This window comes from Quercus suber, unplaced genomic scaffold (assembly GCF_002906115.3).
Source record: "Quercus suber isolate HL8 unplaced genomic scaffold, Cork oak 2.0 scaffold_600, whole genome shotgun sequence".
Lineage (NCBI taxonomy): Eukaryota > Viridiplantae > Streptophyta > Magnoliopsida > Fagales > Fagaceae > Quercus > Quercus suber.
The window spans coordinates 381,290-406,109 of NW_027070044.1; the positions used below are offsets into that span (position 1 = coordinate 381,290).

General features: G+C 33.8%; 5 protein-coding genes across 5 annotated transcripts; 3 read left to right on the forward strand and 2 right to left on the reverse strand.

The window, feature by feature from the left end:
• Positions 1 to 11,469: 11,469 nt before the first annotated feature.
• Positions 11,470 to 12,919, reverse strand: LOC112023013 (putative dehydration-responsive element-binding protein 2H). Its single transcript, XM_024055631.2, has 2 exons — positions 12,718 to 12,919; positions 11,470 to 12,356 (listed from the first exon to the last, which is right to left on the reverse strand). Exon 2 carries the CDS (start codon positions 12,323 to 12,325, stop codon positions 11,636 to 11,638), a length of 690 nt encoding a protein of 229 aa, XP_023911399.1. The 5' UTR covers positions 12,326 to 12,356; positions 12,718 to 12,919; the 3' UTR covers positions 11,470 to 11,635.
• Positions 12,920 to 15,632: 2,713 nt separating this feature from the next.
• Positions 15,633 to 16,328, forward strand: LOC112038433 (protein CANDIDATE G-PROTEIN COUPLED RECEPTOR 7). Its single transcript, XM_024071241.2, has one exon. The coding sequence runs from the start codon at positions 15,633 to 15,635 to the stop codon at positions 16,326 to 16,328; it is 696 nt and encodes a 231-aa protein (XP_023927009.2).
• A 1,247-nt stretch (positions 16,329 to 17,575) lies between these two features.
• LOC112038434 (putative dehydration-responsive element-binding protein 2H) lies at positions 17,576 to 18,739 on the reverse strand. The gene has a single exon (XM_065765021.1). It carries the CDS (start codon positions 18,429 to 18,431, stop codon positions 17,742 to 17,744), a length of 690 nt encoding a protein of 229 aa, XP_065621093.1. The 5' UTR covers positions 18,432 to 18,739; the 3' UTR covers positions 17,576 to 17,741.
• A 224-nt stretch (positions 18,740 to 18,963) lies between these two features.
• Positions 18,964 to 20,443, forward strand: LOC112038428 (putative dehydration-responsive element-binding protein 2H). The gene is made up of 2 exons (XM_065765014.1): positions 18,964 to 19,160; positions 19,517 to 20,443. The coding sequence occupies exon 2, from the start codon at positions 19,550 to 19,552 to the stop codon at positions 20,240 to 20,242; it is 693 nt and encodes a 230-aa protein (XP_065621086.1). The 5' UTR covers positions 18,964 to 19,160; positions 19,517 to 19,549; the 3' UTR covers positions 20,243 to 20,443.
• Positions 20,444 to 23,082: 2,639 nt separating this feature from the next.
• LOC112038436 (protein CANDIDATE G-PROTEIN COUPLED RECEPTOR 7) lies at positions 23,083 to 24,408 on the forward strand. The gene has a single exon (XM_024071243.2). It carries the CDS (start codon positions 23,083 to 23,085, stop codon positions 24,406 to 24,408), a length of 1,326 nt encoding a protein of 441 aa, XP_023927011.2.
• Positions 24,409 to 24,820: the final 412 nt, after the last annotated feature.

Sequence of the window (24,820 nt, forward strand, 5' to 3'; positions counted from 1 at the left end):
TCCATGTTATATACCACGATCTGGGCATCATCTTCGCCATACATGTGTAGGTTAGATTCTAGGAACTCCTTCCTGTCCCATCCAACACCTCCCAGAACCTTCAACTAGTAGCCATAAGGCTGCTTGACTACTGTTCAGGTATCACCTCCACATTAATGCGGCCAGAGAGTTAGTTGGGAAGCATTTAATGTGGAGGTAGTAGCTTTAGAAGATATTTGCTATCTCCCTTGGCTCATCCCTTATCCCATATCCATTTCCTAGTTGTAATGCAACCGTGCGGAATATCCAGGGTGATAAGACAGTTGCATCAACCTTGGACCCTCGTTTCCGAGATGTACTTTCTCCTCGGACGTATTTTGGACTATTATATACAATCTCCATTTCTTTTTCTTATACTATTCCCACCATGTTCTTATTTGACCATCCTCGGATGGACTAACATTCTCGGACTGAGCCATTGGGCCATAGGCCCACTTCCTACAGTCATAACAGTACCTTTTTAGATGACTGGCCCCACAAAAGGTATACAAACTTTCAAAGGCGAATACACCAATAAGAAAGAATGAATAAGTACAAGTTGGGGAAATGAAACAACTTAGACGAAAATTCAAAATTACATTGGTAGAATTAAGAAAAAAATAATCAATTAGATAAGTAATAGAAAATATAGTTGCAAATAAAATAAAATGAAAGAAAATAATACATACGACTGATCCTAATTTTTTATGACAAAGAACTTCACCAAGGCAGAGCCCTTTGAACCCTCCCCTACAGAGCAAACACAAATACACAACCTCACCCACCAGAACCATATATTGGGAGTTCAAGAGAACTCTTTATTGGGATTGAACTCACAATATTTGGGTCTACAACTCATCCAAAACTTCCAACCACTAGGTTGCACCCTTATAGGTGACTAACTTCAACTAATTTGTTGAGAATCCATAATCGGCTCCAAAAAGTTGGGAATTAAAATCTTCTTGTTATTTTTGTTGAAAGGTGTATAGATTGACACATCAATTAAACAACGTGATAATCTATAAAGTATTAGATAAAATAAATAAATTAATATGAATCTTGAAATAAACAATATTGACAATATTTAAAATAGAGAGATCATGTTCTCGTGTTTTTACTTTTCTTTCTTTGTTTATTACTTTATTTAAATATTTTTTTTTTTTAAATATCTGAATGAGATTTTTCTTTTAATAGGTAATATAATTGATTAAGTAAAATGGAATATATCTGAATGAGAATATTTCTTTACATCATTTGAAAAATATGAGTGTACCAAGGTACATTCCAAAACAGAATACAGGCTAATCTATTCAAATTAAGGGTCCATTTGAATATAACTTATTTTGCTGAAAACTGAAAACTGAAAACATGTAGCAAAATAACTTTTAAATGTGTGAATAGTACATTGGGACCAATTTTTAATGAAAAAGTTGCTGAAAAGTAGAGTTTGTGGATCCCGTGAATAGTGCATGGGACCCACTGATGTGGTTGAAAATGAGTTGAAAAGTCAAATAGTGCGGCTACTGTTCATGAACAATAGCCGCACCTTCAGTTTTGCTGAGCTAAATGCGTGCAAAAAAAAAAAAAAAAAGAAAGTAAAACGCGTATTTGCGCAAAACGTGAAATGTGAATTCAAACCCACAATAAATGGTTCCACTTCCGTGTGACTATGGTGAGACTCCAGAGTCCGGAGACAATGAATCCAGGTGTGTGATAATTAATACCATTCAGATTTTATCTGCCCAACTTTGGACTCAGCTACAAGCCAAAAATTGTCTGCCCAACTTTGGAATCAAAAATTGTCCTTAGATGAAACGCATTGGTACGTAGAGCTATTTTATGTCCCAACCTATTAGTTTGGATGGAAGATATTATCTTCTATAAGATGTTAATTCTGTACCACAGGTTGATTTACAAAGCAAAATAAGATGAACTAATTTTTTCTGTACTGCAGCCTCCTTTAATAAGATGAACTGATTTTTTTCTTTTAAAAAAAAAAAACTCACAAAGCAAAATATATAGAACTAGTATTTACTTATTTGGGGGAATGACTTTGATGTCCAAATTCTAAATTACTAGGGAAATAAAAGTGATGTCTTGGTCTTAAAGACTACATATATATTAGAAGAGATTAAATTTATGAAAATGTGGTGTAAAATTCAAGTTTTATACCCTTCAATCTCAATATGCCACACTATCAAATCACATATTAAAAAATAGGCCTAACTACACATAATCAATTATAATACCCATCATTTCTAAAAAAAAAAAAAAAAAAATTCTACCACCCATCAATATCAATATATATATAAAAGCAGAGACATCATGCGAGAGAGCATGAAGTTCTGCCATGTGGCGCACTCTATGAAGAGAATTAAAATACCCTTAAGCCACATTAGATATAAGAACAAATTTAAAAGTAGACTTTTTATTTCATTTGGTTTAATGTTTCAAGACTATTTTTGTTACATTATTTATTCAATGTTTTAAGACTACTATTTATTTCATTTGGTTCAATATTCAAGACTTTTCATCTCTCTCACACACAAAAAACTCTTTGCATTTCCATTCACCCTTTTCACTTCTACTTCTTTATATACACATGTCCATAGCCTTTCATACCTATTGTAGTATCATTTGATCGTAACCTGTATGAGTCGGCTATAACCAAGGAAGAGGGCTTGCGTTTTTTATTTAGTGACGGTAGCTTACAGTTTTAATGTTGAAGTCAGACATTGTAGATTTTGTCAAAATTATAATTCGCTTGGAGTCTTTGGGTGTTTGAGATTTTGGTTTGGGAAAATTATAAATGTATTTTTTTTAGAACTAAAGAAAAATAAAAAGAAACACTCTAATTGATTATTTATGAAGTTAGCTATTTTTTTAATAAATTTTGTGTTAGAATTCATAATTTGTTGTTTCTTTGTAAGTTTATTTTATTGTTATTTTGTGTGGTATGAGCTATAGTGATAAAAACAAAAAACAACGGTGATTTAAAAGTGTTTTTCGCTTTTTTTTTTTTTTTAGGATACAAAAGCCCAACTAAAGACAATTGAATTTTGATAAATGAATGTGTTTTTAGAACATTTATCTTTGTTTAATCACATTCTCTTTATGTTAATACTTACAAATGATTCCCTTAATTTTATTGAGATAATTAATTGAGTGTTTGTGATCAAGGTCTCCATATTTGGTTATGAGAATAAAGTGGTTGAGAAAGTGTTTGGTAGGTTGCTGAGGTTCTGTCATGTGGCGCTCTTTATGAAAAAAATTGAAACACCCTTAAGCCACATTAGAGATAAGAACAAATTTAAAAGTAGAGACTCTTTATTTCATTTGGTTCAATGTTTCAAGACTGTTTTTATTACATTATTTATTCAATGTTTTAAGACTACTATTTGTTTCATTTGGTTCAATGTTTCAAGACTTTTCATCTCTCACACACACAAAAAACTCTTTGCATTTCCATTCACCCTTTTCACTTCTACTCCTTTATATACACATGTCCATAGCCTTTTATACCCATTGTAGTATCATTTGATCGTAACTCGTATGAGTAGGCTATGACCAAGGAAGGGGGCTTGCATTTTTTATTTAGTGACGGTCTTACAGTTTTGATGTTGAAGTCAGATATTGTAGATTTTGTGAAGATTATGATTCGCTTGGAATCTTTGGGTGTTTGAGATTTTGGTTTGGGAAAGTTATAAATGTATTTTTTTAGAACTAAAGAAAAAGAAAAAGAAACATTCTAATTGATTATTTATGAAGTTAGCTATTTTTTAAATAAATTTTGTGTTAGAATTCATAATTTGTTGTTTCTTTGTAAGTTTATTTTACTGCTATTTTGTGCGGTATGAGCCATAGTGATAAAAACAAAGGTCAATGGTGATTTAAAAGTGTTTTTCGCTTCTTTTTTTAAAGGATACGAAAGTCCAACTAAAGACAATTGAATTTTGATAAATGAATGTGTTTTTAGAAAATTTATCTTTGTTTAATCACGTTCTCTTTATGTTAATACTTACAAATGATTTCTTAATTTCATTGAGATTATTAATTGGGTGTTTGTGATCAAGGTCTCCATATTTGGTTGTGAGAATAAAGTGGTTAAAAATGTGTTTGGCATGTTGCTGAAATTTATGTAATTTTAGGATATAAAAGTATTATATACTTTAAATTCTTATTTGTAGATTTCAAAATCATTTAATCAGTTTGAAAAATAAAATCTACTTTTAACAGTAAATATTATAATATATTATAATCTTACAGTGTTATACAATTTTTTTTTAAAAGAAAATATGAATTAAGAAAATCAAGTTTCAAAATTAACAATATTGTGGACAAACATAAATATTAAAAAAATATAAGTATTAATTATTATATGTAGATTATAATATACATAAATATTATTTCAAATATGCTTTACAAACTGAAGTATCACATTTTACGTTGAGCCACATCAGCATCCATGTTATTATTCTTTTTTTTTTTCCCAATTTTCCTATAATTATTTTTTAACATTTACTTTTTTTTTTTTTTAATAATTGCACTTTCTCCAACCTTTCTCATGCCTTCACATTTTCATCTCTCCACTACCCTCAACCTTAATATCACTTTTTATCTTTCTTTATTTTGTCTCTTCATCTTTCCCTCCCTTACATTTTCATCTTCCCACTACTCTCAACCTTAATGTTACTATTCATCTTTCCATTCATCTTCCTTTATTTTGTCTATTCATATTCACATCATCTTCTATAAATTTGTTATTCTCTCTTCCATTCTTTACATAGTTTTCCATCACAGAAAGGTGTCTTTTCATCTTTCTCTCCCTTACTTTTTCATCTCCTCACTACCCTCAACCTTAATGTCACTATTCATCTTCCTTTATTTTGTTTTTTCATATTCACACCATCTTTTATAAATTTGTTATTCTCTCTTCCATTCTTTGCATAATTTTCCATCACAGAAAGGTTCTCTCTCTCTCTCTCTCACACACACACACACAAACACATAATAATTTTTGGAATATTGTTTTTTTTTCCCCTTGCATCTATGCTTAGTTTTGTGTTTTAAGTTTTTTTTTGTTCTCTTTAATTGTTAAATATTATACTTTGCGTTATAAAAAAATTAAAAAAAGATAATATATAAGAATATAATATATATTATTCTATTACATAACATGATTTGGGTAATTTGGTATTTATTGTTATATATACATACATACATATATATATATATATATTATTTTTACTTTTTTAATATTTTCGTCTTATTTTATTCAATATTTAAACTCAGTCACATCATCCATATAATTAAATTATTTATATTTTCTTTTTTAATTAAACATATAATATTTTATTTAAATTTAAATAAATTAAATTGTACTCACTTTTTTTAACATTTACACTTTCTCCAATCTTTCTCTTTCCCTTTACATTTTCATCTCCCCACTATCCTCTCTCTTAATATCACTCTTCATCTTTCCCTTTATTTGTTTCTTCTTATTGTTATCCTTTTAGTATAAATTTGGCATTCTCTTTTTCATTATATGCATAATTTTTCTTCACAAAAAAACTTATTTCTCTCTCTTTCTCTCTCAATTTTTCTGATATATATATATATATATATTTTACATCTTTGCTTTAGGCTGAGAAATTTTGTGTTTTTAAAACTCTACTTTAGGTTGATGCGATTTAATTGTGTTTTAAGTTTTTTTTTTTTTTTTCCTTTCACTTTGGTTGTTAAATTTTATCATATTGCAATGAAAAGAATTAAAGATAGTATATAAGAATGTAATATTATAATATTACATAATATGATTTAAATAATTTGGTATTTATTTAGAGATAATTAATTTGGTGTTTATTGTTATATCTTTTATTTTTAATTTTTTTCTTCTCATATTATTTTATTCAACATTATTATTATTATTGCTGTTGTTGTTGTTGAATTAATATATTAGATTGTATATTTTTCAAAAGTCAATATATTTACTTGAAAGAAATTGAAATACCAACTATTAACCAATAATAACTAAAATGATAATATTATCACGCGCAATGCGCGGGTCTACGACTAGTTTTATAATAAATTCTGTTAGGATATTTCGTGTTGGCTAAATTTTGTGTCAAATATTTCATTTCTAATCATATTATTCAATATACACTGAAATTTAATTCATTTGTAATTGCATTGTGTCAAAGAAGATCAAGTATGATGATAGTGTATAAAGTGCTATAGTAAGATTTTCACTTGAGAGAGAATCTCATGTTAGGCGAGTTCAACAGATTTCGAAAAATAATTACCCAAAAATATTTGCTTGAAAGAGGTCTGAATTTGGTTCTAGTGAATTTTCACTAGAGAAAAACTTTGGTTATTTCTTTATTGTATTTATAGCCAATCAAGCCTCAATTGTGACTAATATATCCATGATTAACCCTAAAAATGTAGAGATAAGGCTGAGAGTATCATATCCCCTTCAGAGAAAAATCTTTGTAGCCTCCGTACCTTCACCCTTTCCAAATTAACTTACCCTTTGAGAGGAGAACCCGACCAAACATCTTGATTCCTTTGTGTGTATTGGATTGGTGTTGGAAACCACAAAGGCAATTCCGAACCTTCAAGTGGCTTTAAAGAATACAAAAGATTGGATTTATGGTCAACATCTAGACTTGCAAAACCGAAAGCTATTGAAGAGAAGCAATTGGTGCAACTTGTTGCTACTAGGAGGGAGGAGCTCGGATACAAGAAAATATACATAGACCTAAAGGGTTTTGTATCACAACTATCTTCATAGTTGATTAGTTTGATAGGTTTCACAAGAGCTGTATGGCATGGTTCTCATCTCTCAATCTATACCTTAAGTTTAAACCAAGCCCTTGCCATTCAATGGCTTTCTACCTGCATCATATGAAAAGATTTAGTTAATCAAGAGAAGAACTCGTATCTCCAATCACTTTTCACAATTATATAGTCTCTTTGGAACCATAGAAATCCAATGGTTCATGATAGGAAGACTCCAAATCCGATAGATATTATTCTGACTAACAGGAGGCCTATAAAAATGAATAATCATAACCTCAAGATCTCAGCAAGCCGACTCAAACTCATATCTCAAATAGGAATTCGCAACTCATCATCAAAGTGGTTGGGCGTAGGAAAAGGAAATTCAGATGATAAAAAAAACTGAAATAGAATAATCATCATGGAAGAGACTCTAGCTTTATGTCACAACCCAGTTAATCATGCTAAGTGAGTGAGCAGGTTGACATTACCATTCAAGTGATTAGCTTAATATTCTTTTAGGACAAGTACTAACAATATTTGTTTCTTAACTTCTATGGGTTCCAACTATTTTTACGATTAAAGGTTGGTTGTCATGACCATTTTTGGTCATGAAAGATAATTGCCTGATTGTCTATTTCACTCTGATTATGTGCACTTTTGTGCTGTTTTTTGAATCTCATTGTAAATTACATGATTTGTATTGGGGTGTTGTGCTCCAGGTGGTTGCTTAGGATCGTTTATTTTGAAAATCAATAGCAATTCAGGCAGTGGCAGCTCAGTTAGTATCAGAACTGCAAAGTACTCCATAGCTTTGCAGTATCTGATTTTGGAGGGGATAACTGAAGACAGTGAACAGTAACATTGTTTGTAGATTCAGTCTATGAAAATATAGTTGTTAAATTACTCTCTTCTGATTGAACTTAAGTGTCTGAGTTCTACTATGTCACCATCATTATTGGAGCTCTTCTGTCACAAAGCAACTCCTAATTCTGTGGAAATGCTTAAAACTTCGTAGTATTTATATCTTTTGGCATATGATTTGAATCTCACTATTTCAAATTTTTTAATAAGCAGGGGTTTTACAAATTCAGCTCCAATTTTTTGTCTTAATCTTGGATCACATATTGATTATGCAGACGAATTGGGTTACCCTAAGAAAGAAATAGTAGGAATTAGGTTATTACTTCTTTGATGCTGCTCTCCTTTGGTTTGAATTTGTACATTTTTTCTAAGGTGAATAGGTAATGGACAATTCAGATATCATTCAAAATTTCAATGTGCATCAAATTCTGGATCTTGGAAGCTTAGTTTCTATGGTATGCTGCCTTCGCAAGCAAATGAAATTGCATCATAGGACTAGAACTTCTTGGCAGTCTCTAATATCTAAAACTTAAAACTGAAAATTCATGTTTATCAAAATAGGCAAGCATAGGCAATTTTTTTCAATGCATAATAACAATCTATAACTAGATTTCCCATTACTACTAACTCACCAAAATTTTCGTTTGACTCATCCATGATATTATTCTGCTGAAAGAAAGTTACATAATTAGCTTCTTAGACGAGTGCATCATTATTCATGGTTACATACATTGCCAAGTTATAGTTTTTCACAACATAAACAAAAGAAAAACATCAACAGCAAAACCAAGAAGGGAAAATAGAAGATGACCCATATATATTAGCATCACAAACTTCCCTTTGTGAATCGGATTTTTAGTAAACTCCTTTCTGATAATCGGGTTCACGAAATTCTCCTCCGAGATCATCACAAGCCTTTGTTGGGAACACCCTGTAGAGCAATCATTAACATATATAAGATACAATTTTAATTACCCTTTTTTTTTTTTTTCAAATATGTCATTGCAATTTAAAATTATTAAACTCCTAAGATCTTACATCTTCGGCTCATTGTACTCGAAAACTCTCATCACCCCTCTGCAGAAAACAAATCAGCAGTAGAAACATCCATGGACTCTTCCCCTTGTCTTGACAAAGCATCTGCTACCACATTTTCCTTACCCGTCTTATACTCAACCAAAAAATTGTAACCAAGGAGCTTAGTAATCCACCTTTGTTGAGCTCTAGTACCCACTCTTTGATCCAGCAAGTATTTAAGACTCTGCTGATCAGTTTTTATAACAAAAGGTTTACCCACCAAGTAGTGCCTCCACTTTTGAACAGCTACCACCACAGCAAGGACCTCCTTTTCATAAGTAGAAAGAACCAAACTTCTACCTTTTAAGACTTGGCTGTGAAATGCAATAGGCTTTTGATCTTGCATTAGAACAGCACCAAGACCAAACCCATTCCACAGTTAAAGTCTTGGAAAAATCTGGAAGGGCTAACACTGGAGGATTAGAAATAGCAAGCTTGAGCTGTTGGAAAGCCTGAGCAGCAAGGTCAGACCAGACAAAAGAGTTTTTCTTCAAAAGAGCAGTCAAGGGTGCAACTATCTGACCATAACCTTTAACAAATTTCCTGTAGTAACCAGTGAGATCCAGAAATCCCCTCAAGGCTTGACATCGTTAAGGACAGGCCACTGTTGAGATGAGATGCCCCAAACACTCCACTTCCTCACAAGCAAACATACATTTGGATTTCTTGGCATATAAATGGTCTTTAGCTAATAACCCCAAGACAGTTCTAAGATGCTCCACATGGTCAGGCAAAGATCTACTGTAAACTAGAATATCATCAAAGAAAACCAAAACAAACTTTCTAAGAAATGGCTTAAACACCTCATTCATTAAAAATTGAAATGTTGAAGGGGCATTTGTTAACCCAAATGGCATCACTAAAAATTCATAGTGGCCTTCATGAGTTCGAAAATCTGTTTTAGGGATGTCTTGCTCCCTCATTCTAATTTGATGATATCCTAACCTCAAGTCTAATTTAGAAAAGAGACAAGCCCCGTGAAGTTCATCCAACAATTCATCAATAACAGAGATAGGTTACTTGTCTTTAATGGTAGCTTGGTTTAAAGCTCTATAATCGATATACATTCTCCAAGATCCATCTGCCTTCCTCACCAATAGGACAGGAGAAGCAAATGGACTCTGACTATTTCTACTGAGCCAATAAGTTCCTAAAACCACTTCACAAACTCCTAAGGGCAACACATGTAATTGCACCATAAAAGTATAACCTTGCACCTGTATCGCCACATCTCTACATACTCCTTGTGTTTTGATAATTTAAGCAACAAAGCAGCATCAACGAAGTTATGAGTACTACCAAAATCTAAGATAATGATCAACCCTTCTCCCATAATCATGCCATTAACCCTTATTGTGCCTGGAGTGGGACTACCAACAAGTGCATACAGAGTAATCTCAGCCTCTTCTATTCCCTCATCCTGAGACTTAATGACTCCCTCCATACCATCTTCTTCCATTTCAGTAATCTGCACCCCTGAAGCTGGAACTATCTCTACACCTTCTAACAAAAATAGCTTAGCACTCTTACACTTATGACCTAGTGCCCATTTATCATCAAAGTTATAGCAGAGTCCCTTTTTCTTCCTCTCTTCCATTTGTGCTGGTGAAATTCTCTTAATAGGCATTCTAGTCTTAGCGTCTATAGGAGAATGAACTTAGGCAAGCCAAGTATTGAAGACTTACCTTGTTCTTGCAGAAGCTTTGATGGTGGTAAAGAACGTTTATTTTACAAGGAAAGCTAGCATAATTACAAAGTTATTTGTGCAGTTAACTACAGAATTCAAAACATCAATCCTAGATTGGAGGAATAAGCATGCCGGAAACGAATTCAACATATGATCACAAAGTTACTTAAAAACTTATGCTCCTGGCTTAGAAAGCAACTTTAGCATAGCAGGTAAACAATACCACATTAAACTATGGGTTATAGAATTTGTGGGTATGTGATATGACTCAAAAGAAATGAATTCATGTCTAAAAGAAACACACGCGCCCACACACACACACACATATAAGAAAATTCATGTCTGACTGTATTCATAGAAAACAAATAAATACACCAAATAAAGTACTTTCACTAATTTTACCAACCAGCAGCTCATATTGTTCTATCAGCTCTTCAGTCAAGTAACAAACATACTAAACAGTGATTTGTTTATTTTACCAAAAAGAAGAAAAATTGAGGCCAGAGTATGGCTCCTCCCAATCTTAAACGATAGTATACAAGCAATACAAAGCTCTTAGCATCTTTTGAGCCATACCACGAAGCATCCACAATGAACCCTCAATCTCATTTACTTGACAGTAGCCCATAAATAGACTAACTGACACATTTTCAATACTAATCTCCTAGTTCAAGGCCATCCCAGTTCAGTTCCTCTGTTTATCCTCTCACTTAGCTTTTGATTCAAATGCAGTTAATGAATATTCCAGATGTGAGGAACATCTTGAACCAAAACACTAACAATCAAAATTCAAGAATGTACCATTTGTATAAAGCAAAAAACTTATAACAAATAACTGATCTTGACAGCATCACCAACCACAGGAATGTGTATTCAGAGTTAACACTACCTCTACCATATAGCAAGTATAGAAACACATTAACAGGCAGTAATAGAAACATAGAGCAACCTATCAGTTGAGGAAAAAAACAAAGAACGGTGAGGTAAAAAATAAAAAGAACGAGGAGATTGTAAAATGAACAATTATATTGAGTCAGAATCGTTAAGAAAATACAAATACCCTACCAAAACTTTTCAATAAGTAATACAAATAATGATCAAAACTCTGTTTTCATTTACATGAAGTCAACAAACTAAATTCCCTATCCTAAATCATCCCACATCAAAATATTCATATACAGAAAAGTCCATTATCCACAGAGTAGTTTGTCACATAGGCTCATGCCTTCCTTCAGTGTCCACCAAACTTGGCAAGTCAGCTTCAGTGTCAGGGAATCCAAGTTGATTCACATCAAAACCAAAATCCAGTACTGAATCTGTGAAGTCATGATTATCTTCTAATAGTGCCATAAGTTCTGCCGCATCAAATAACTCATTTTCAGAAAAAGCCAGCAATTCCTCCAGTCCATTATCAGTAGATTCATCCTTTACCAAACTACTTGTACTTCCATCAGCCGAAGCCTCAAATCCCGCAGGAGTAGGACCCGACATAGTGGAAACAGACTCTGGAAAGTTGAGTCTAGCCGAGGCAGCATACATTGCTCTTGCTGCTTCATCATAAGCAGAGGTGGCATCATCAGCAGTATCAAATGTCCCAAGCCAGAGCTTCTTCCCCCTATTTGGTTCGCGAATCTCCGCAACCCATTTGCCCCAGGTCCTTTGCCTAACCCCCCTGTAATTACACTGTAAATTCTCAGCCCCTCCTTTTTCTTTCATGCACCCCTTCTTTGGCCCTTTGGAGGAAAGTTTACGAGCAAGTTTCGCATCATCACCAGAAGAATCAACCTGGGCATTGTAGTCTCTCCACTTGGCCAATGTCTCAGCCACAGACAATTCATCGCCTCTAGTCTTCCTCTTCTTTGAAGATTCCATGGGCACACCTTGATCAAGATAACTCATGTGAGACTTTTCCAAAAAACTCCAATGATTGCTCTGTTCAACGAAAAACAGAGAGATTCAGATAACAATGTTGGATTTCCCAAAGAGAAAAATCACATAAACCCTTTTGCAACAAACCCCCAGGAAAAAATCAAGAAAACCCAAAACAGAAAAAGGAAATTTAAAAAATCAGAAATTGTTTAAAAATAACCCAACCTCTCAGAGATTCAACAAAACCCCTAAAACCCTTAACAATATTTGAATTTCCTAAACTGGAAAAATCACAAAACCTTTTTGCAACAAACCCCAGAAAAATTCAAACAAGAAATATAAAGAAAACCCAAAAATAAAAATAGAACAAAAGAAATTCAAAAAAAAAAAAAGTACAATTTTTTTCAAAAAAATTAACGAACCTCTCTTAGTCGTAGAAGAGTGAAACTAGTCGTAGAAGAGTGAAACCCCCCAACGGCAATGATTGTAAACTTGTAGTCTTTCTTTCTTGCGTTGAGTGAGGTTTGATTTATGAGTCTGAGAGTGAGAGAGAGAGAGATAGAGAGAGAGAGATTTTGTTTTGGATTCTTGGAGAGAAAGCTTGAGCTTTTAGAGAGAGAGAGAGAGCGTGTGAGGAGTGAGAGTAAGAGTGAGGAGTGAGGCGTATTTATAGTCTTCCCTAGTTGTCAGTTCGTGTGGGCTTAAGGAGAGAGATATTAGAGTTTTCTATGTGGCGTGGCGCTTTCTGGACCGTTTATTTTACTAAGTAAATTTCAAAACCTAAACGGACAAGGAAAAACTTTTAGTTAGAGAGAAATCTTAGGGTTTTTGTTTCTTTTCCAGTTTCTTTTATGTAATGTCCAGTCCGCCTATAGTGTGGTTTTTACAACTAAAACCAAAACGTAAACAAAAACTTCCTTCTTCTTCTTCTTTTTCTTTTTACTTTTTTTCCTTTTTTTTTTTTCAAAAAAAGAAAGCTTATTCTATGTTTATTTAGACATGACATTCCAAATAAATTATGATAACAAGTTAGAATTTTATAAATTTAGGACCACAATATATAATATGGACATCACATAACTATGAAAATAAACAAAATAGTTGAAATAAATGATCATTGTAATTTTACCTAATATAAATTTTAAATTTCTTATAGTTTAGAAAATAGACTGTTATTCATAGAAAATTATTGGTTAAAGAGTTTGATCTACATTAACTATTTATTGTCACTGTATTAATAATTAATTAGAGTAAACTTTTTTAGGCATTTAGTAGTATAACCTATTACCAAAACACTATAATTTCGAAAAGAAAAAAATTGAAAAGGAATTGACTGATTTAGAAACTTTTGAATTTCTTGAGGGCATTTTGAGCTTGATTCTAGTAGAGATCTAAGATTGATATTTGATAAGGATGATTTGAATGATTTTTTGTTGAATATTCGTTGTATTTAAAGGTTGAAGTTCTTGAAGTTAAGGCTTTGCATCTTGATTCCTACTAAGATTTGATACTTTTAAATGTCCACGTACGAAAACTAATGAGGGCCTCTGCTTGTAGGTATCTTAAGGGGGGTATAACACACTTGACCTAACTAAAGTCAACCACATCAATTAAAAACCCATGTCATCTCTAACTTAACAAAACTAACAGAAATTTGTTTTCACAACTAACCCCTGGACTTTCCAAGACCTAAAAACAACCACCACAACCAAAAAGAAAATCTATGCTCCTCCTCCTCCTCCTCCTCCTTTGAAGATGCTGCCCATTACTCCCTCGCCCTCTACCATGCTCAAGCCCACCAAATTCGAATAAGAGTTGTTGTTGGCAATCTTGATAAAGTATTTCATTTCAGTCTCATTGGTTGATGTTTCGCATAGTTTTGTAGTTTACAATATATGATTGAGGATTGGGAAAGTTATTGTAAAGTTTAAAGACGAAAATAATATGATGCAGAATAAATAGAAAAAAAGAGAGAAAGGAAAAAAAAAAAGATAAAAAAAAATAATTTAGAGAATAAAAAATATAACCTTCAAAGTTTATTTGGCAAATGGAGTGTTAATGTTTCAACGCAGCCAAGGCCAAAATTGTCAAAACAAATTAACCCTTGGCCATGGTAAGAAAAGAAAACGTTAAGGAACCGTTATAAGAAAAAGTCATAATCCTAATAGCCTAAATAGGACCTAGTGAACTTTTTAATATGTATATATTGTTGATTGAATACCACCCGAGCTAAAACCATAACAAGTAATGCTATTACGGAAATTTATCTTTCTATGGTCCTACCAAGACATGTCTGTGCTAAATACAGGCATTGTTGAGAACAAAGTCCTTATTAAGCCAAAATGCAAACCAACTACATAGAGAGATACCATGAACGGCCCAAACTTCTTTGCTAATACTAACAATTTGAACTATATGTTCACAATGGTTTCAAGAAAAAAAAAACTATCAAGTACACAATTGATTGATATCTTAAGTTTGATCTGTCACTCTTCTAAATCTATGGCAAACCATTTTTCTCTTTTGCTGTTACAAGTTACAACAATTATGAGCCATTCATATCCAACCACACACAGCCCTTTGCAAATTATTGCTTTAAGTTTGAACCAACTTATGCATGCAGCATAAGAAATTCGATCTCTAGCTTTGGATACCAATTTTCACATTTGAAGTTTCAATCCCATATCCACTCTATGGAAAACTTCAATTTCTTTCCTCTAAACCATCATCCTTTGCTTCAACTCTCATATGCATTACTCATAATTTCAAGTATTCCCTGTGCTGTCTCTGACATCATGAACACATACATTATCAATGACTACCGAAAATTTATCTGGATTCATAAATTCGGTTTCTTAAAAGATGGCCACACCTCCATTTCACTAAAAGTTATCTCTTGGAAATCAAAGAATCACACAGCACAGCTGAACCCTTCTTCCATCGGATTTTTAGTTTCCGAAAGATGAACCCGGTCCTCAATCTTCAATGAGTCCATGTTCAACAAAGATTTCTGCATTTTTTCGGGTAATTATGGGAAATTGTTATTCACATTTGAAAAGCTCACCACCAACTCATCAACTTATAATTTTACCACCTTCATTAATGAACCTGGCGACTATGTTTTGATGTTTGGCAATTGCCAAACAGAGTTTGAACTTTCAATGGATATCCACATTGAGATGTACAATTTGAAACATGGTGAAAAGGATTTCCTTTCTGCAGGCGAAACCAATTTGCCAATGCTCTATTTTCTATTCTTTCTCATATATACAAGTTTTTTCATTATATGGGTCTTCACATGCATCAAACAAAGATCAATTATTATATGCATATAATTATGGGTGCATTACTTCTCTTCAAGGCGCTTGCAATCATATGTGCTTTCCAAGACCATGTGGATGTGAAAAAAACTGGAACTTCTCATGGTTGGGATGTAGCATTTGACAATTTCCAGTTCTTCAAGGATATTCTGCTTTTCACTGTTATTGTCCTCATAGGGAATGGATGGTTCTTGTTGAAACCTTACATACAAGAGCGCGATAAGAAGGTTTTAATGATTGTACTTCCATTACAACTTTTGGAGAATATAGCTTATGCTGTTTTGGTGGAAATAAGTCCCATAACAAAGGATTGGTTTACATGGATCCTATTTATCTATTTGATTGATATCTTATGTTGTTGTGCGGTTTTTTTCACAACAAGTTCTTCAACTAAAAGCTTACGAGAAGCATCCAAAAAAGATGGCAATGCAGCTAAGAATCTTGAAAAACTAATACTATTCAAGCAATTCTACATGGCTATGGTGGGGTACTTGTATTTTACAAGGATTGGAGTTCTGGCAATTGAACTGATGATAAATTATAGATATGCATGGGTTAGGGATGCCGCAAATGAGGCTGCGAGCTTGGCTTTCTATGTGTTTATTTTCTATAACTTTATGGCAATTGAAGGGAATCCATACTTTAAAATTGTTGAAGACGAAGTGGAGGCAATAGACAAGTTGTTGGAAGAAGATTTGAACTCTAGGCTTTGAGCTAGTATGTTGTCTCTTCAGGTCTATTCTATACAGTGGAATGAGATTCACTATTCAAGCTTCTTGAGAAACAAGGACAAGGACACAATCGTACTGCATATTTTAAAGTGCTTTTATTCTCTCACATTTTCACATTACATCCACTTTTATGTATTAAAATGTGAACAATTTTTTTTTTTTTTGGAAAACATTTTAAAGTGTAGATATTCTCACTTCAATTATAGACGTGCTTGAAATAGTTAATATAAATTAATGTGAAAGTATATTTCCCTATTTTAAATGCAATGTATGCATATTCAAGACTCCTTTCAAAAGCCTGGTCCCATCTTCTAAAACTAAAGCCTTAGCAAATTTGCAATCTAGCAATTCTCTAATTCTTAAAGGCTTAGAAAGCAACTTTAGCATAACAAGTAAACAATACCACATTAAACTATGGGTTATAGAATTTGTGGGTATGTGATTTGACTCAAAAGAAATGAATTCATGTCTAAAAGAAACACACGCGCCTACACACACACACACACTCACATATAAGAAAATTCATGTCTGACTGTATTCATAGAAAACAAATAAATACACCAAATAAAGTACTTTCACTAATTTTACCAACCAGCAGCTCATATTGTTCTATCAGCTCTTCAGTCAAGCAACAAACATACTAAACAGTGATTTGTTCATTTTGCCAAAAAGAAGAAAAATTGAGGCCAGAGTATGGCTCCTCCCAATCTTAAACAATAATATACGAGCAATACAAAGCTCTTAGCATCTTTTGAGCCATACCATGAAGCATCCACAATACACCCTCAATCTCATTTACTTGACAGTAGCCCATAAATAGACTAATTGATACATTTTCAATACTAATCTCCTTGTTCAAGGCCATCCCAGTTCAGTTCCTCTGTTTATCTTCTCACTTAGCTTTTGATTCAAATGTAGTTAATGAATATTCCAGATGTGAGGAACATCTTGAACCAAAACACTAACAATCAAAATTCAAGAATGTGCAATTTGTAAAAAGCAAAAAACTTATAAAAAATAACTGATCTTGACAGCATCACGAACCACAGGAATGTGTATTCAGAGTTAACACTACCTCTACCATATAGCAAGTATAGAAACACATTAATAGGCAGTTATAGAAACATAGAGCAATTTATCAGTTGAGGAAAAAAACAAAGAACGGTGAGGCAAAAAATAAAAAGAACGAGGAGATTGTAAAATGAACAATTATATTGAATCAGAATCGTTAAGAAAATACAAATACCCTACCAAAACTTTTCAATAAGTAATACAAATAATGATCAAAACTCTGTTTTCATTTACATGAAGTCAACAAACTAAATTCCCTATCCCAAATCATCCTACATCAAAATATTCATATACAGAAAAATCCATTATCCACAGAGTAGTTTGTCACATAGGCTCATGCCTTCCTTCAGTGTCCACCAAACTTGGCAAGTCAGCTTCAGTGTCAGGGAATCCAAGTTGATTCACATCAAAACCAAAATCCAGTACTGAATCTGTGAAGTCATGATTATCTTCTAATAGTGCCATAAGTTCTGCCGCATCAAATAACTCATTTTCAGAAAAAGCCAGCAATTCCTCCAGTCCACTATCAGTAGATTCATCCTTCACCAAACTACTTGTACTTCCATCAGCAGAAGCCTCAAATCCCGCAGGAGTAGGACCCGACATAGTGGAAACAGACTCTGGAGAGTTGCGTCTAGCCGAGGCAGCATACATTGCTCTTGCTGCGTCATCATAAGCAGAGGCGGCATCGTCAGCAGCATCAAATGTCCCAAGCCAGAGCTTCTTCCCCCTATTTGGTTCGCGAATCTCCGCAACCCATTTGCCCCAGGTCCTTTGCCTAACCCCCCTGTAATTACACTGTAAATTCTCAGCCCCTCCTTTTCCTTTCATGCACCCCTTCTTTGGCCCTTTGGAGGAAAGTTTACGAGCACGTTTCGCATCATCACCAGAAGAATCAACCTGGGCATTGTAGTCTCTCCACTCGGCCAATGTCTCAGCCACAGACAATTCATCGCCTCTAGTCTTCCTCTTCTTTGAAGATTCCATGGGCACACCTTGATCAAGATAACCCATGTGAGACTTTTCCAAAAAACTCCAATGATTGCTCTGTTCAACGAAAAACAGAGAGATTCAGATAACAATGTTGGATTTCCCAAAGAGAAAAATCACATAAACCCTTTTGCAACAAACCCCCAGGAAAAAATCAAGAAAACCCAAAACAGAAAAAGGAAATTTAAAAAATCAGAAATTGTTTAAAAATAACCCAACCTCTCAGAGATTCAACAAAACCCCTGAAACCCTTAACAATATTTGAATTTCCTAAACTGGAAAAATCACAAAACCTTTTTGCAACAAACCCCAGAAAAATTCAAACAAGAAATATAAAGAAAACCCAAAAATAAAAATAGAACAAAAGAAATTCAAAAAAAAAAAAACAACTAAAAGTTTTTCCTTGTCCGTTTAGGTTTTGAAATTTACTTAGTAAAATAAACGGTCCAAAAGCGCCACGCCACATAGAAAACTCTAATATCTCTCTCCTTAAGCCCACACGAACTGACAACTAGGGAAGACTATAAATACGCCTCACTCCTCACTCTTACTCTCACTCCTCACACGCTCTCTCTCTCTCTCTCTAAAAGCTCAAGCTTTCTCTCCAAGAATCCAAAACAAAATCTCTCTCTCTCTCTCTCTCTCTCTCTCACTCTCAGACTCATAAATCAAACCTCACTCAACGCAAGAAAGAAAGACTACAAGTTTACAATCATTGCCGTTGGGGGTTTCACTCTTCTACGACTAAGAGAGGTTCGTTAATTTTTTTGAAAAAATTCTACTCTTTTTTTTTTTTTTTTTTTGAATTTCTTTTGTTCTATATTTTATTTTTGGGTTTTCTTTATATTTCTTCTTTGAATTTTTCTGGGGTTTGTTGCAAAAAGGTTTTGTGATTTTTCCAGTTTGGGAAATTCAAATATTGTTAAGGGTTTCAGGGGTTTTGTTGAATCTCTAAGAGGTTGGGCTATTATTAAACAATTTCTGATTTTTAAAATTTCCTTTTTCTGTTTTGGGTTTTCCTGGGGGTTTGTTGCAAAAGGGTTTATGTGATTTTTCTCTTTGGGAAATCCAACATTGTTATCTGAATCTCTCTGTTTTTCGTTGAACAGAGCGATCATTGGAATTTTCTGGAAAAGTCTCACATGGGTTATCTTGATCAAGGTGTGCCCATGGAATCTTCAAAGAAGAGGAAGACTAGAGGCGATGGATTTTCTGTGGCTGAGACATTGGCCAAGTGGAGAGACCATAATGCCCAGCTGCTTGAGTCTTCTGGTGATGATGTGAAACGTGCTCGTAAACTTTCCTACAAAGGGCCAAAGAAGGGGTGCATGAAAGGAAAAGGAAGGGCTGAGAATTTACAGTGTAATTACAGGGGGGTTAGGCAAAGGACCTTGGGCAAATGGGTTGCGGAGATTTGCGAACCAAATAGGGAGAAGAAGCTCTGGCTTGGGACATTTGATACTGCTGACGATGCCGCCTCTGCTTATGATGAAGCAGCAAGAGCAATGTATGCTGCCGCGGCTAGACTCAACTTTCCAGAGTCTGTTTCCACTATGTCGGGTCCTACTCCTGCGGGATATGAGGCTTCTGTTGGTGAAAGTACAAGTAGTTTGGTAAAGGATGAATCTACTGATAATGGACAGGAGGAATTGCTGGCTTTTTTTGAAAATGAGTTATTTGATGTGGCGGAACTTATGGCACTATTAGAAAATAATCTTGACTTCACAGATTCAGTACTGGATTTTGGTTTTGATGTGAATCAACTTGGATTCCCTGACACTGAAGCTGACTTGCCAAGTTTGGTGGACACTGAAGGAAGGGATGAGCCTATGTGACAAACTACTCTGTGGATAATGGACTTCTCTGTATATGAATATTTTGATGTGGGATGACTTGGGATAGGGAATTTAGTTTGTTGACTTCATGTAAATGAAAACAAAGTTTTGATCATTATTTGTATTACTTATTGAAAAGTTTTGGTAGGGTATTTGTATTTTCTTAACGTTTCTGGTTCAATATAATTGTTCATTTTACAATCTCCTCATTTTTTTTTTTACCTCACTGTTCTTTGTTTTTTTCCTCAACTGATAGGTTGCTCTATATTTCTATAACTGCCTGTTAATGTTTCTATAATTGCTATATGGTAGAGGTAGTGTTAACTCTGAATACACATTCCTATGGTTGGTGATGCTGTCAAGATCAGTTANAGCTCGCCGGAGAGCCCAGCTTCACGATCGCCACGACCCAGACCCAGCTCGCCGGAGAGCCCAGATCGAAACGGAGAGCCCAGCTCGCCGGCGAACCCATCTTCACGATCGCCACGACCCACCGATGTTCGAACCAGAGCCGGCGATCCACGAACCCAAAGCCCAAACCGATGTTCGACCCAGACCCATCTCAGTTTTGTTTTTTAAACTCACCGGAATCAATTTGTTGCTGTTGTTGTTGTTGTTGTTGTGTTGCCGGAATCAAATTTTTTTGTCGTTGTTGTTGTTGCTGTGTTGTTGTTGTTGCTGTTGTTGTTGTTGTTGTGTTGCCGGAATCAATTTTTGTTGTTGTTGTTGTTGTTGCTGTGTTGATGTTGTTGTTGCTGTTGTTGTTATTGTGTTGCCGGAATCGATTTTTTTTTTTTTGTTGTTGTTGTTGTTGTGGTGGCCGGATTCAATTTGTTGTTGTTGTTGTTGTTGTGTTGTTGATGCCGGAAAATAGCATTTTCCTAACGGAACCAAACACATGAAATTATTTTCCATAACAATTTTCATAATATAACCAAACACTTAAAAATATTTTCCTTTTCCGGAAAATAGCATTTCCGGAAAATAGGTATTTTCCGAAAAATATTTTACGGGAACCAAACGGACCCTAAAACCAAAACGTAAACAAAAACTTCCTTCTTCTTCTTCTTTTTCTTTTTACTTTTTTTCCTTCTTTTTTTTTTTCAAAAAAAGAAAGCTTATTCTATGTTTATTTAGACATGACATTCCAAATAAATTATGATAACAAATTAGAATTTTATAAATTTAGGACCACAATATATAATATGGACATCACATAACTATGAAAATAAACAAAATAGTTGAAATAAATGATCATTGTAATTTTACCTAATATAAATTTTAAATTTCTTATAGTTTAGAAAATAGACTGTTATTCATAGAAAATTATTGGTTAAAGAGTTTGATCTACATTAACTATCTATTGTCACTGTATTAATAATTAATTAGAGTAAACTACTTTTTTATGCATTTAGTAGTATAACCTATTACCAAAACACTATAATTTCGAAAAGAAAAAAATTGAAAAGGAATTGACCGATTTAGAAACTTTTGAATTTCTTGAGGGCATTTTGAGCTTGATTCTAGCAGAGATCTAAGATTGATAGTTGATAAGGATGATTTGAATGATTTTTTGTTGAATATTCGTTGTATTTAAAGGTTGAATTTCTTGAAGTTAAGGCTTTGCATCTTGATTCCTACTAAGATTTGATACTTTTAAATGTCCATGTATGAAACTAACAAGGGCCTCTGCTTGTAGGTATCTTAAGGGGGTATAACACACTTGACCTAACTAAAGTCAACCACATCAATTAAAAACCCATGTCATCTCTAACTTAACAAAACTAACAGAAATTTGTTTTCACAACTAACCCCTAGACTTTCCAAGACCTAAAAACAACCACCACAACCAAAAAGAAAAATCATAGATTTTCCCATGCTCCTCCTCCTCCTCCTTTGAAGATGCTGCCCATTACTCCCTCGCCCTCTACCATGCTCAAGCCCACCAAATTCAAATAAGAGTTGTTGTTGGCAATCATGATAAAGTATTTCATTTCAGTCTCATTGGTTGATGTTTCGCATAGTTTTGTAGTTTACAATATATGATTGAGGATTGGGAAAGTTATTGTAAAGTTTAAAGACGAAAATAATATGATGCAGAATAAATAGAAAAAAAAAGAGAAAGGAAAAAAAAAAAAGATAAAAAAAATAATTTCGAGAATAAAAAATATAACCTTCAAAGTTTATTTGACAAATGGAGTGTTAATGTTTCAACGCAGCCAAGGCCAACATGGTCAAAACAAATTAACCCTTGGCCATGGTAAGAAAAGAAAACGTTAAGGAACCGTTATAAGAAAAAGTCATAATCCTAATAGCCTAAATAGGACCTAGTGAACTTTTTAATATGTATATATTGTTGATTGAATACCACCCGAGCTAAAACCATAACTAGTAATGCTATTACGGAAATTTATCTTTCTATGGTCCTACCAAGACATGTCTGTGCTAAATACAGGCATTGTTGAGAACAAAGTCCTTATTAAGCCAAAATGCAAACCAGCTACATAGAGAGATACCATTAACGGCCCAAACTTCTTTGCTAATACTAACAATTTGAACTATATGTTCACAATGGTTTCAAGAAAAAAAAAACTATCAAGTACACAATTGATTGATATCTTAAGTTTGTTCTGTCACTCTTCTAAATCTATGGCAAACCATTTTTCTCTTTTGCTGTTACAAGTTACAACAATTATGAGCCATTCATATCCAACCACACACAGCCCTTTGCAAATTATTGCTGTAAGTTTGAACCAACTTATGCATGCAGCATAAGAAATTCGATCTCTAGCTTTGGATACCAATTTTCACATTTGAAGTTTCAATCCCATATCCACTCTATGGGAAACTTCAATCATCCTTTGCTTCAACTCTCATATGCATTACTCATAATTTCAAGTATTCCCTGTGCTGTCTCTGACATCATGAACGCATACATTATCAATGACTACCGAAAATTTATCTGGATTCATAAATTCGGTTTCTTAAAAGATGGCCACACCTCCATTTCACTAAAAGATATCTCTTGGAAATCAAAGAATCACACAGCACAACTGAACCCTTCTTCCATCGGATTTTTAGTTTCCGAAAGATCATCCCGGTCCTCAATCTTCAATGAGTCCATGTTCAACAAAGATTTCTGCATCTTGTCGGGTAATTATGTGAAAGTGTTATTCACATTTGAAAAGCTCACCACCAACTCATCAACTTATAATTTTGCCACCTCCATTAATGAACCTGGCGACTATGTTTTGATGTTTGGCAATTGCCAAATAGAGTTTGAACTTTCAATGGATATCCATATTGAGATGTACAATTTGAAACATGGTGAAAATGATTTCCTTTCTGCAGGCGAAACCAATTTACCAATGCTCTATTTTCTATTCTTTCTCATATATACAAGTTTTTTCATTATATGGTTCTTCACATGCATCAAACAAAGATCAATTATTATTAAAATCCATATAATTATGGGTGCATTACTTCTCTTCAAGGCGCTTGCAATCATATGTGCTTTCCAAGACCATGTGGATGTGAAAAAAACTGGAACTTCTCATGGTTGGGATGTAGCATTTGACAATTTCCAGTTCTTCAAGGATATTCTGCTTTTCACTGTTATTGTCCTCATAGGGAATGGATGGTTCTTGTTGAAACCTTACATACAAGAGCGCGATAAGAAGGTTTTAATGATTGTACTTCCATTACAACTTTTGGAGAATATAGCTTATGCTGTTTTGGTGGAAATAGGTCCCATAACAAAGGATTGGTTTACATGGATCCTATTTATCTATTTGATTGATATCTTATGTTGTTGTGCGGTTTTTTTCACAACAAGTTCTTCAACTAAAAGCTTACGAGAAGCATCCAAAAAAGATGGCAATGCAGCTAAGAATCTTGAAAAACTAATACTATTCAAGCAATTCTACATGGCTGTGGTGGGGTACTTGTATTTTACAAGGATTGGAGTTCTGGCAATTGAACTGATGATAAATTATAGATATGCATGGGTTAGGGATGCCGCAAATGAGGCTGCGAGCTTGGCTTTCTATGTGTTTATTTTCTATAACTTTAAGGCAATTGAAGGGAATCCATACTTTAAAATTGTTGAAGACGAAGTGGAGGCAATAGACAAGTTGTTGGAAGAAGATTTGAACTCTAGGCTTTGAGCTAGTATGTTGTCTCTTCAGGTCTATTCTATACAGTGGAATGAGATTCACTATTCAAGCTTCTTGAGAAACAAGGACAAGGACACAATCGTACTGCATATTTTAAAGTGCTTTTATTCTCTCACATTTTCACATTACATCCACTTTTATGTATTAAAATGTGAACATTTTTTTTTTTGGAAAACATTTTAAAGTGTAGATATTCTCACTTCAATTATAGACGTGCTTGAAATAGTTGATATAAATTAATGTGAAAGTATATTTCCCTATTTTAAATGCAATGTATGCATATTCAAGACTCCTTTCAAAAGCCTGGTCCCATCTTCTAAAACTAAAGCCTTAGCAAATTTGCAATCTAGCAATTCTCTAATTCTTAAAGGCTTATATGTATTTTTCTCACAATCCAAGGAAA